This window comes from Thamnophis sirtalis, unplaced genomic scaffold (genome assembly GCF_051295495.1).
Source record: "Thamnophis sirtalis isolate CommonGarterSnake01/CBP01778 unplaced genomic scaffold, rThaSir2_p1.2 scaffold_4, whole genome shotgun sequence".
Lineage (NCBI taxonomy): Eukaryota > Metazoa > Chordata > Lepidosauria > Squamata > Natricidae > Thamnophis > Thamnophis sirtalis.
Genome location: NW_028261384.1, coordinates 98,200,770 through 98,214,707, shown reverse-complemented (window position 1 = coordinate 98,214,707; position 13,938 = coordinate 98,200,770). Strand labels below are relative to the sequence as shown.

General features: G+C 37.9%; 1 protein-coding gene across 8 annotated transcripts in view; it reads left to right on the top strand.

Moving 5' to 3' along the window:
- Positions 1–4,476, top strand: part of ATP6V0A1 (ATPase H+ transporting V0 subunit a1) — a 58,347-nt gene extending 53,871 nt beyond the window's left edge. For all 8 annotated transcript variants that reach the window (XM_014056505.2, XM_014056504.2, XM_014056501.2 and 5 more), the window contains one exon: positions 3,598–4,476. In XM_014056505.2, the coding sequence (XP_013911980.2) occupies positions 3,598–3,691 (94 nt within the window). In that variant the 3' untranslated portion in view covers positions 3,692–4,476. The remainder of the gene's footprint in view (positions 1–3,597) is intronic.
- Positions 4,477–13,938: the final 9,462 nt, after the last annotated feature.

Below are 13,938 nucleotides of genomic sequence, written 5' to 3'. Positions count from 1 at the left end.
AGTATAGGAAGTTTAGGGAATAACTTTTTCTTTTTTGGCATATTTTTTTGACATAATAAAAGTATTCGGCCATGTTAGCCTAACTTTAATATCCTTGTAGTGAACAGAGTTAAGTGATACTAAGGTAAAGGTTCCCCTCGCACATATGTGCTAGTCGACTAGCACAGGGGCGGTGCTTATCTCCGTTTCTAAGCCAAAGAGCCAGCGCTGTCCAAAGACATCTCCGTGGTCGTGTGGTCGGAATCACTAAATGCTGAAGGAGCATGGAATGTTACCTTTCCACCAAAGGTGGTTCCTATTTTTCTACTTGTATTTTTACATGCTTTCAAACTGCTAGGTTGGCAGAATCTGGGACAGGTAAGGGGAGCTCACTCTGTTATGCGGCACTAGGGATTTGAACCACTGAACTGCTGACTTTTCTGATTGACAAACTCAGCGTCTTAGCCACTGAGCCACCACGTCCCTTCTTTAGTGACACTAGCAAACCTTAAATTATACCAAATGTAGAGTTTGTAAAATATAAGCAGTAATTCAAACTGATACATTAATGAATCAAGTCTCTCCCATTTCTTTTCTTTTCTGTAGTTTCACATTTACTTACAAACTAACTGAAACTGTTATTTGTTCCTTACAGCCTCATTACATTCTGTCCCTGAGAAAGCATGTGTATTTTAATACAAGCAATGAGATGGATGTTGTTTCTAAAAAGAGGCCAGTATTTAAAATGTTCCCTTAATGTGGAAAACCAGTAAATAATTTCCTCAAAACCTGGCAGGCAAAAAGGGTGGAAAATATTTCCTATCTTGGGCCAAAAGAAGATCACCAGACCTGTTTTTTTAATGAATCATGGAGTTTTTCTTTCCATGTTTGATGACTGTTTTTGATTGAGCAGCCTTTTGGTATAATTCTCTTTATATTCTGAGTGGAATTAAAATTAGTGGAGATTGTAGAATAACAGAGAAATGTTCTGACATTAAGATGAAGGAAAAGTTGGGAAGAGATTTTAAGATTCTTCTTTCCTAGAACTTTAAATGGGTATAGCAGTTCTCTGGTGCAATTGAGGTATAAGCCTCTGGTCTTAAAACAAGGTGATCCAGTAGTGGGTTCCGGATCCCGGTGCAACTGGTAAGGGGCAATGGAGCCCAACATCCACCACATGAACGCACGCAGTGTGCACGCACACACGCGTAGCACACACATGTGTTCTTATCTCACTGCTCTGTGGAGCGTCGCGCAGGCACCATGCGCTCCATGCACGTGTGCGGAAGCGCTGAAGAGCTAAAATACAGATAAGGAGCTCGGGCCGGCAGATGGGCCCTCCGGAGCACTGTACCGGAACGGTACCCAGTGCTCCAGGCAGGTACCGCCTGCAACCCACCACTGCTGTGATCCTACAGGTAGTCCTTGAATTATAATAGTTCATTTGGTGTCTGTTCAAATTGCACTGAAAAAAGTGACTAATCACCCTTTTTCACACGTATGACAATTTCAGTATCCATATGGTCATGTGATCAAAATTTAGACACTTGGCAACTGGCTCATATTTATGACAGTTGCAGTGCCTCGAGGTGATCACCTTTTGCAACCTTATAAGCAAAGTTAATGGGGAAACCAGATTCACTTAACAATTATGTTACTAGCTTAACAACTGCAATGATTCACTTAACAACTGTGGTAAGAAAGGTTGCAAAATTAGGCAAAATTCATTTAACAAATGTTTCATCTACTAACAAAAAATTTGGACTTAATTGTTGTTGTAAGTCAAGGACTATCTGTACTTTGAGCTATTCCATTCTAGCACTGCTTATATTTTTATAAAATATAAAATATGCATTTTTTTATTTGTCAAATGTATTTTATGGATAACTAATTGTTACAATGTCTGTTTATAAACTTATAGTTAAGGAGCAAATCTAGCTTTGATCTTGAGTTGGCTTATTGACTAACTGATGACATTACTATAATGAGAAATTGTAACACTTTTGCAAAGGTGTGTAAGGTGATTTGAAACAACTAAAATGGAAAATGATTTTTAAAAATATTTTTAATGAATCGTGGAGTTTTTCTTTCCATGTTTGATGCCTGTTTTTGATTGGGCAGCCTTGATTGTTGGAGTATGTAGCTATCCTATAATTTATTTGGTAAACTCAAACTGAAACAGGCCTGGAGAAATAGGCTTGTCCATTCCTGCTTCATTTCCACGAAAGTACCATAATTTGCATAAAATAGAAATAAAATAGAAGAAAGAATGGTGAATAGAACAGAATAATAAACTAGAGTAGTTTATTGGCCATGGGTGATTAGTTATGCAAGGAATTTGTCTTATTGCATAAGATCAGTGTACATGCAAACAACAAATGAATATAATCATAATAATGATGCTTACATAATCCACAAAGTCTGTGTGTAGGTGGTGGGTGTGGGTGTGGATGTGTATGCATATGCACTGGAAGCTTCTATTCTATATGATACTGTGTTGCAGTGGTCAATCTGATATGGGGGCAGAGAGAACCAACCAATGATTATTCTGATAATGTAGCATAAGAAGCTCTTTTGGAGGATACCCAATGTTGGATTCGCTTAGCCAGTGAGTAGATGGTGAGCCAGAACTACTGATTCTTTTTTTACAGAAACAATAAATTGGGACTGAAGATGGTGATTGGACCACCTCATTCAGTTGATAAGAATTTAGACAATAAGTGCAACAATCTGCCTATGCAAGTCAGTTTGCACAAATAGGTGTGCTTTGCTTGGGTCCATTTAATCTTTTAAAAAGGAGCTTTTACCCTCCATTATAAAATAAAGGGTTTATACTTTTTATCTCGGGGGGAAAACATTAAGGCCATGTAAACGTTTGGCAGTCCTGCAGGGTTCTTTTAGGAATGTTAACATACTAGATCATAGAACAGTCTTCCTCAACCTGGTAACATCCAGGCATATTGGTATTGCAAATTCCTGAATTCCTAGGCATGCTACTATATATTCTGAAAATTGCAACATCAGCATATTTGTTGGGTGTCTTATTGGGGAAAACTGCATTACTGAATAAATTGTCACTGTCTTCAGTGCCATTCCATGTTTCCTTGCTTGTAGTTCTCTATTGGCATTTCATGCAATTTTAATCTTGAAAATGGACTGATGATAACTCATAGGATATTTGGAACGGTATGTAATGCAACAAAATGTAAGAATCATAGGAAGAACTTACAGATAGGTCTCATTTAGGAATCACAATAGGTTCTAGTGAAGTGATCGCTAAACAAATCAGGTGACTGAAAAAGGCGGAGAGACAGATGAAGATTACTAGTTGCTACGATCTCATTCAGATAAAGTTTTCTCATGCAGTAACATGAGCATTATTCTAACTCCAAATTGCATTGTTGTAATGTGCAGGGTATAAGTATCAACATTGCTTGCAATATGCTACCATTTATTATTGTCATATTTTGAATGGTTGCTATCCAATGTAGTTGCTAAATGATAGCTTTTGATTTAGGAAATAAAATGTCAGTACTACTTTGGATTCTTAGAGAAATTTCAAATATATATGATAATGTGCAACCAATGACTGCTTTTCATCTGTCTTTTTCTTACCAGGGTGGAATTCCAGAATAAATTCTACATGGGTACCGGGTTCAAGTTTCTTCCATTCTCATTTGACAGTATCCGTGATGGAAAATTTGATGAATAATCATCTTAGAGACATAATGCCTGGAAGTGTGGCACTAAATCCAGATCTTTACCTGCATGTGCGCATACATATATATGTCTTCCTAAATGATAATCTGATGTGTAGTTTTCCATTGTGTTCATAATATCCTAGTGATAATAATTTTATATTTCATTTAAAGTTTTTATTGAAGGAAAAAAAATCCTAAGAGGATACTCAGAATTTCAGGGGGGGGGGATTGCTAGCAAAATTAAACTGTACTTTTGGCAAGTCTTGGTTTTATAATATAAGTGCTGTCAGAGGAATGTTTGTGATTATGGAGGACGATATCCAGGTGGTCTGTAGTTGTCTTGTTCCCCAAAGCCATGGCAGCTAAAAGAGAAAAATCCACATTTCTAGTCCTATAAATTGCTTCAGATTTGGGGAAACACCTATATTGCATACATTTGTTTTGATGACTTGATGATTAAAGGGGGCTCAGTTATTCATCCATGCAATGTATACGCTTTCCATTCAGATTTTCAAAAGAACATTTATATTTCCTACAGATTGGTATAAAGGTTGCAATCCAAAAACAGTCTCATTTACAATAGCCTCCTCCTGCATTTTTTTCTCAGTTAAATCACAAACTAAAGGGATGACAGTGCACCAGAAAGTCCCTTCACTATCATGACAGACATTTTAAGTGTTTGTCCCTGCACATGATTTTTTCCATATTTTAAATGTAATTTTAAAGCTGGAAACCTTTTTTTGGTAATATTTGAAGTGTAATCTAGAAAATGTAAGTGGAAAACAAATTGCTTTTTGCCCCCCCCCCCAAAAAAAACCCCCCAAACCTTTGCATCTTGCCATTATCAGAAATTTCTTTTCCCTAGATGAAAAGAGCAAGTGGAGGAGCAAATTACTTGTTTACCCTGTTATAGCTGGCTTCTGTTTGCTCCACATGATTAATTAACACTGGTTAAAATCTGAACTGCTTGTTTTGTTCAAAGAAAACTCAGAATCTTTCACTTCCATTCTCACATGAGCTTGACACCTATTACTGCTGTAGGGAAAAACTTGGCTTCTCTTGACATGTCTACAGCTGAACAGTTCAAGAGAGTGTGGTAACTTGACAGCAGGCAATAGCAGCAGTATATATGTTTTTAGGACACATTCTCCTTTAAAATAGGAATAGCTTGAGGGTAACACCTGTCTTTGGTTTGTGTGTGTTTAGATGCAGGAATAAATCTAGCATTGTATGCCTCTGTAAGATGTAAATTTATGCTGTGAGTGTCGTGCTGTGGTGTGTTAGATAAATGTGCACTTTTCTGAAAGTGTTTCACATGAAGTCTTCTGGGCCCTTTATTGGTACTTAAAGAATGAGCCTTGATGTGCTAACTTTACAAGAGGGTGCAAAAACAACACTTTTTAATGGAAACTGTGAAATTATAGCTGTTGCTGTTGTGTAAAATGCAAAAAAAAACTGTTTTGACCACTATAATATGCAGTAAAGTTTTTTCCTATTTTTCTCATCAGCTAATTGCTGTTATCTATTAAAGCAGTTGAAGTCACCTGTAATGTCTTGTGTTTTTTTGAATGTATTTGGGGGAATGAAATGAATGAGGAAGATTAAAAGAGAAGAGGGTGAACACAGATGTAGGAACACAGAAAAACAAATATTATAAAACAGATCATTCCAAAAGCCAAATTCTAGAATCAGTTACTGGTAAAATTCTTTTTATTGTTGTTGTAATATTTGGGATTTAATCAATTTTGCTGTTTAATATAATCCCCCCCCTATTCTCCCCCCTCCTCTTCAATTATGCTCCAATCCCATCCACTAAAACCGGAGTTGTATTTTTATTCTGTTATCCCTTTGGCTTATAAAATTTCAATGGCTTTCCACCCACAAAAGTGAAAAACTTTTTTTTAAACGAACTGACTCTTGGGAAATTTATTTATTTGATATATTTCTTGCCTTTTTTCAGGAGCTCAGGACAGCACACATAGTGCTTCCTCCTTTTATTTTCCTCTGCAGAGCAAAACCTGCATGGTAGGGATGGCTAAAAGAATTAGTAGTCATCCAGTGAACTCTCATGGCTGAGAATGGAATTTAAACCTAAGACTCTTCAGTGCCATTTCAGCACCAAAACCATTACATTATGTTAGCTCTATATTTTAGAATTCTGAAATACTCCAGTTTGAAACTGCTTGGTGTTCCTATCTCTTTGATCAATACCAGATTCTTCATTTTCATGGAGTTATTAGATCTGAATATTTGACTCTGCTGCCTTTTGTGGCCCATGCTAGTCTATGGGCTCTTGTCTCTTTAATCTTCCAGGATAAATTCCAATATTACAACGTTTTCACTGGGACTGAACCTCAAAATATCCACCAAAAGTAAATGCCAATTTTCCCTAAACAGATTTATGGAATTTCCAAAATTCTCAGCAATGGCCATGCTGACTGGGGAATTGTAGGAGTTGATGTCCACATATTGGAGAGTACTTACATGTTGGAGAGATTTAGAGAAGGCTTGTATAACAGCAGTAAGTGCAACTTTACCTCAAGTCCTTTAAAGTATTCCCTTCTACTTTTGCTTAGCTGTAGGAGGCTCAATCAGACCATTCTTATCTCAAAGGTTTCCAGAAAGTAGATGTGCTTTAATGTCTTAAACCAAAAAATGAACTAACAACAAATATTGCTGTTAAAGAATAAAACAGAGTCAAAAAGCCAGTTTATCCAATGCAAACTGAACATCCTACAGAGGTGGTAGATTATATGTCTGATACCAGGTGGTTAGGGAAGGATGTGGAGGACGTTGTCCAGGTATCTTATGAAATCTTGTTAGCAGGAATGTGCTCATTTTAATAAAATGCTAAAATGATTTAATAATGATTTGTGTCAACATTTTTCAAACTTGGCAACTTTGAGATGTGTGGACTTCAACTCCCATAGCAATAGCAATATAGCAATATAGCAAACTCCCATAATTACCCAGGTATCAGGCTGAGAATTGAAGTGACCTATATTAATAACACTAAACCAGTTATTTGCAAACTGGGGCAGTCTATGTGCGGACCAGTAAATCAATTGAGAAAGATAGAGTTTTAAGGCAGGCAGAGCCCTTCTCCCTTTTCTATTAATACAGCTTGGCTGCTCTAAGTGCATGGTTTAAAAGATCTCCATTGATCAGATTTGACTGGCATAATTTGAATATTTTGATGTTGCAAAATGGTTGGCAAGAGATTTCCTTGAACATGGTTTAGAGAGGACAGAGGGTATTTCTTTGTACATGGTTTAGAGGGGACAGAGTGAACTTTGCAGCCAGTTGAAAGCCTATGTTAAAAAAAAAAAAGAACGAGACAGCAAACATTTCAATGTGTGCTTGTTGTGTTGCAACATATTATATTGCAATACAGTGCAGTTCTTGAAAGCACATGAGCTTTAAACCTTTTTTTCTCTGCCATAACCCAAATTGCTTCATTCTTAGTTCACAATTATCCATCTCAAGGATATTTTAATTCTCTAGAGAAATCAAAAGAAACAGCTCTTGCTATTAATGGATCAACTCAACCTTCTGGAAGAATTTGTTGGTAGGCTATGATTGGGACAGAGGCTCTTGTGTTTCTTTCTGTTCCTATGGGGAAAAACAATCCTGGTCTAGGACTTGCTTACCAGAAGCTATTTGAATCTGTTACTCATTACCTAGGCTGCAGGAAGAAGAGCCAGGGAACAGTGTTTGTAGGCCGTAAGCTGGTTCTTGAAAAGATGAGGTCATGTGATAAATAGGCTGTGTCATTCTTAGATGTAATCTTTGACTTACAGCACTTAGTGATTGTTCAAAGTTATAGCAGTACTGAGGAAAAAAGATTTATGACCATTTTCTACACTTAGGACCATTATAGCATCCCCACAGTCATGTGAACAAAACTCAGATGCTTGGCAACTGAGTCATATTTAGGATCGCTGCAGTGTCCTGGAACCATGTGATTTTCTGACAATTATTGGAGAAGCCAGATTCACTTAACAACTATGTTACTAACTTAACACCTGCAGTGATTCACTTATCAATTATGGCAAGAAAAGTAGCATAATGGGCTATACCTACTTAACGTCTCACTTAGAAACAGAAATGTTGGGCTCAATTGTGGTGGTAAGTCGAGGACTACCTGTAATGGAATATTAGCCTGTGTAAGATAATGTATACATTGAAATCGGAATTTTGGGCAAGTGTTCAAATTTAACATTACCTTGTCCCAGACCTGATAGGTAAGGTCTATGATGACTTGGCACTGCTAGCTCAGGGCAGCCTTACTACCACCAACTCTCCTCTACCAACTCAGTACCGACATTTCTTTAAAGGACATCTTGACACCAGAAAGTTGCTGCGAGAATAACTCACTGTGGGCACTGAATGGAAAGCCAGATGAATGAATGGGATTTCAGAGGGTGGTAGCAGTAGGTTGGCTCTGCCCCAAACACTGAATTGGCAGTTCGGCTGCAGCAAGGAATGGAGCAGAGGGTGGGGAGACAGAGATAGGAATGGGCTTCCTCTTTTGACACCACTTGAACCTTAGTTTGTTACTCTGCAAGATGTTTTTTTAAAGACCAGTGGCTGCCAGGTTTTTTTTCCCTAAAGTGCTGAGTTGGCCACCCCAAGGTTGGCCACCCCGAGCTAGCGGTGTCGAGTCCCCCCATTCCATGAAACATAAATGAGTACATTTGTTTTAACCTTTAATATAGTTGATAACCTGATTCATTTATTTGTAATGACCAAAAATGAATTGCAACAAATCCTGACTTTGCATATACTCTTCCCTCCCCCACATATCCTGTCATAACAAATGTTTGTTTTTTTAAATACAAAAATATATTCTGTATTTGCTACTACATATTAATCCAATTATTTTTTCCTTCTCAGAATTAATCCTATTTAAAGGTAAATTGTAATATTTCTGTGGAATACTTTTTTTTAAGCTGAGGAAAAAATGCTGTGGAAAGGACACGTACTTAAACCTGCTTTGAAATTTGTTTCAATAATAAAATTTTCTCTTTCAGTGATAATTTGTACAACACATGAGAAAAGATTGTAAAATGGGAGAGGATAATCGGATTCAGTATATCATACCATGGTCTTGGTATGTTGATACAGAAGGCTTCTTGGTTAAGCCATAGTATGAAATATTTGGCTGTAATCTTTATATAAATGCAATGGTTGGTTGAGTAACCTGAATTAACCATGCTGAATGAACCCAACCAATGGATTGTATATAATAAACTCAATTTCTGCTGATTTTATTGGAGGCTTTATATCAGGGTCTAGGCCAATATTATTTATTGTCTGTTCTGTTTCTCTCTGTTGAGCCTTGGCCTTTAATCAACCTTCTCTGATGCCTTATTTTTCAGATTTTTCCCTTTATAAGATTGTTGACACAATATGATGAATTCTGTTTGGAGTCTGTCTCATATAAATTTTTACTTCTCTGTACAAATTTTTCTCTATTTTTATACCTATTGTTGCCAATCTTACATCTTACATTGCAAACACTTGGGACAGTGGCTTATCTGCCTGCATTTTTAAAGCATGTTGATGGAGTTATATAAATAAAGGGCTGGAACTGTGTATTTATATAAAAGATTTCAAGTTATATGAACCCAGGCTAAAGCAAAGAAGCAACTGGCCTGTTTCCTTTTAACAAAAGAAACAATTTGGTAATTATAAGACAAGTTTGCAGTTAATGCATGTTATAATATAAACCAAGAACACCTCGGAATTATCAAGTGAGTCATTATCATTTCTAAAGAGAAGCAGAAACAGCAGCTTTCAGAAAAGCTAGACTTCCAAAACCTTTTTTTTTAAATTGCCACTGGGGTGAGTGGGTGAAAACCTGTGGGCGATTGTTGACACATATCTGAGAGAAGTGGGAAGGCAGGAACAAGTGAGAAGGTGCCTGAAATTATTGGGAAGCTGAACTGGCTACTGTCGCCTGCTTGTGCCTGTTGATTTCCGTGAAGGATTTCACAGCTGCTATTCACTTCAATCTCTGATGCCCAGACTCTCTCTTCCCTGCCCTTTCCCCTTCTCCCTCACTCCCTCATGTATCTCTCTATATTTATCTGTCATCTATTTATCTATTTTGTGTGAGTTTCTCAGACATAATGCTCTGACCCCATCACTTTAGCTTAGTTCACTCTCCTTTTCTGGCAAGTCCAAAACATTATTCCCCCCCCCCCACACACAAACACATACATATTTTTAAAGAACATTGTCAAACAGGTCTTAGAAAAGTGGGGAAAGAAAAGAGCTACATGATGAAAAGGAAAGTAGCTGATTGCTTAAAATTTGAGGCCTGTGGGAAATGAGATTAAATTTTGCATTATGACTCTAGCAATGGAGTATATTTTATTTGGCTGGATCCCAAGTCAAACGGATTCTGTGTGAGACTTGATATTTTTTTCTAAGCTAAGGTAGGTAACATGGGAATCAGCACTGTTCCCATAGGCTGTGATGGCAAATCTATGGCACGCGTGCCACAGGTGGCATACGGAGCCATTTCTGAGGGCACGCAAGGCGTTGCCCTGTCAGCTCCAGTGTGTATGTGCGTGTGGCCAGTTGATTTCCAGCCTTGATTTTCAGCTGTTTTCCACTGAAAAACCGCCCAACGCACAAACCAGAAGTTTGGGAATGGATTTCCAGTTTGCACGTTGGGCTGTTTTTCGCTCTCGGGAGACTTCAGGAAAGTCTACTGAAGCCTTCGGAGGGAGAAAAATGGCCCAACAGGCCAGTTTGCGTGTTGGGCCATTTTTTTACCTCCATAGGCTCCTAGAAAGCCCCTGGAGCCTGGGGAGGGCAAAAAATGGACCTACTGGGCCCACTGGAATTCAGAATATGGGCCATTTCAGGCCTCTGGAGGAGGAGGCTGTTTTCACCCTCCCCAGGCTCCTAGAAATCCTCTGGAGCCTGGGGAGGATGAAAAATGGACCTACCAGGCCCACTGGAAGTTGGAAAATGGGCTATTTCCGGCTTCCAGATGGCCTCCAGGGAGCGGGGGAGGCCCTTTTTGCCCTCCCCAGGCTCCCAGAAAGCCATGCAAGGGGCAACGGGGGGGGGTCATGCATGCATCCACAGGGGGCACGGCATGGGGGGCACTAAATTATGGGGATGGGCATGCATCCGTGCACAATAACACACGTCCAAGCACTATAGTGTGCTTTTGGCCCCTGAGCTGAAAAAGGTTCACCATCACTGCCATAGGGAGATTGTTTTTCAATTTACAGGCTCCCTGCCACCAAAATATTGTTTTAATTAAAAATTAATGGAAAACAAAGCATAATATTCAGCATCTTCTTTATTTCTAAGAACGTTCCTGGACCCAAGACAAGACCCATAACTATTAGGAAATAAAAAGATGTGATTGGTTTTGCTGATAGGGGCAGTTATTTTGTGAATATACATCATGAAACTCACAGGGTATGTTTGAACCAACATTTCCTAAATTACAGGATGTAAATGTAGTACATAAGTAAAATATAATCTCTATATATATAAATGCAAAAACACTCATGCAGGAATCATGAAATTTCCATAAACCATAAAGCCTACAAAGTTGAAATTTGGCACATATGTTCTTCTTAGCTTCTAGGTGCTCGGTAACAAAGGATTTTTCGAAATGATCATCAGAGCTTTAGTATTTTGTATATTATTAACACTCTCTGATTGTAAGAACTTAGACGTTCTACTCCCCCTCCAAACCTGAAAACCTGGATGTGGGCATGGCCATCATCCAACCTGCTGGCTGGGAGTTTGGAGAGGAGCCTAAGGAAGAGAAGGTGATAGGATAGGTGGGGCTTCTTTGGGGCAAACCTGAGGGAGAGAAGGGGAGAGGAGAGGTCAATGGTAATTACTCATTAATTTTCAAGCTGTGTCGATTTATCAAGCCCGATCACATAGTTTTGTAGCCTAGCAAGGGTATTCAGCTAGTACTATAATATAATATAGTAATAATACACAGAGAGGAGGTGAAACAACTGGCCCTGTGGTGCAGCCAGAACTACCTAGAACTTAACATACTTAAAACTGTAGAGATGATAGTAGATTACAGGAGGAGCCCTCCTATTCTACCATCTCTTACAATAGTATGCAACACAGTGTCAACAGTATACACTTTCAAGTTTCTGGATTATATAATCTCTCAGGACTTTAAATGGGCACCTAACATTAGCATCATTATTAAAAAGACATAGGAAAGAATATTCTTCCTGTGCCAATGCAGAAAACTCTGATTGCCCAAGGATCTGCAGTTCTATAGAGGAATTATTGAGTCTGTCATTGTAGAACTGTCTGGTTTGGTTCAGTAACCAAACAGGAGAGGTGCAGATTTCAACAGCCTGCCTTCCACTGAGAACCAGTATACTGCACCAGCCAGAAGGAGGACTGAGAAAATATATTTCAACTCCTCCCCTTGGGATGCCGCTTTAGAGTGTTGAAGCCAAAACAACAACACAGAGACATTATTTTCCCCCTATGCCATCACTCTGCTGAATAGACCACTATCTTATATCTAAGAATTCCCTCAGCACTGTCTTGTATCTAAGAATGTTTGCCTATGTTCTAGGGCTGTATTATTATTATATTTCTCATCATTCCTATTACCTTCTTCTACTGGTATCTTATGATTATATTACTTTGTTGTTTGTATGTATTCTGAGAGCTTATGCATCAGAGACAAATTTCTTGTGTGTCCAATTACTCTTGGCCAATAAAGAAGATTCTATTATTCTACTCTACTCTATTGTATTCTGTTCTGTTGTTCTGTTCTGTTCCGTTCCGTTCCATGGTTTGAAATTCCAGATATGCCTATTATCCCAAATACCTTTCATTTGTAAAATGAATTCATTCTGAAATAATTGGAACTAAATTTGAGTTTCCTGAAGGTTTGTGGTACTCATTTAAACTTTTTCCATCTTCTTTACTCCCATACATTGAATGTATTCATGGCTGGTGGGAAGGAAAATTGGAATAAACGAGAGATCTATTATGTAATCATACTTTATTAGGGGCTGCATGATGCTTGGGGGAAGCAGACTGAATCTTACACAATGGTTTATTCAGCTTTCTGTGGTTTGGCTAGTTCAGTTTCAACTGAACAGGAATGTTTGAAGAACTTTGGTTAAGGTGGTAACAGAAAATTGCTTGTGAATTTTGTATTTTCCAAGTGTTTTGCTTTTCCTTAATAGTAGTCATTCTTTTAACCAAATCCTATTTTAATCTTCTAATCCTTAAATATATTTCCTTTCCATTCATTTATATCCTGATCATTCGTAGAATTTTCATTTACCACTACTACTTATTTTATGTTGATCTCATATATATGTGTGTGTGTATGTATGTGTGTGTGTGTGTGTGTGTGTGTGTGTATAAAGGGAGACTAGTATAGATCTATTTCAAGCTATTTAGCTCTCATCAGCTAGCCATACCCTTACTGGGAATCGAGCCTGTGCTGTATTGCCTCTAAGGCAGATGTGTTAACCATTGAGCCACAGAGCTCGACTCCTTATCAGCCAGCCAGGGTGAAAGGTATCTATTTAGATTTTACAACCCCCGGTATGCCCAAATATGGGAGGAAGATCACTACTTCCATTCTCTGTCCTTCGGCTCGTCACAAGAGACCATCCAGACAGAACCCAATATTTTTTTTACTGTTGCCTTTTTGTTACATTTGTGCTGATATATATATATATATTCTTTTACTTCTGATGCCTCTAGCTGTTAGATTTTTATTTGGAAAAGCTCTATGCTCCCTTTTCAGTATTTTTAGTAAAATATTTGTAACATTCATAACTGTATTCGTTTTTGCTCTATCTTACTACTAAATGTGTCATTTTTAAATTTTATTTTGTATCGTATTTTGTTTTATAAATGAATATTATTTGTTTATACAGCACTCTTACTATTAATAAAGTGCATCTTGACATTTAATATATTATTTAACTCTATGAAATCCCTCTGTTGTGGCAACATTATTTTTATCATTCCTTATAGAATGAAAGATTAAAAATCACCAAATAATGGATTAAAGGATCTTAAAATGGTATTTGCCAGGGCCAGTTGAAGGGTGTTGCAACAGATGCAGATGTATTGTACCCCATAAATGTGGAGTGCCCTAAGCAGACAAAAAAGCTTTGGGGAACTCTGTTCATCTGCAGACTACCACAGGATTGGATTCATCATACTTATATTGTTGTCTCCATACTTTGTTAACATTCCTGCTTGCCCACACTCA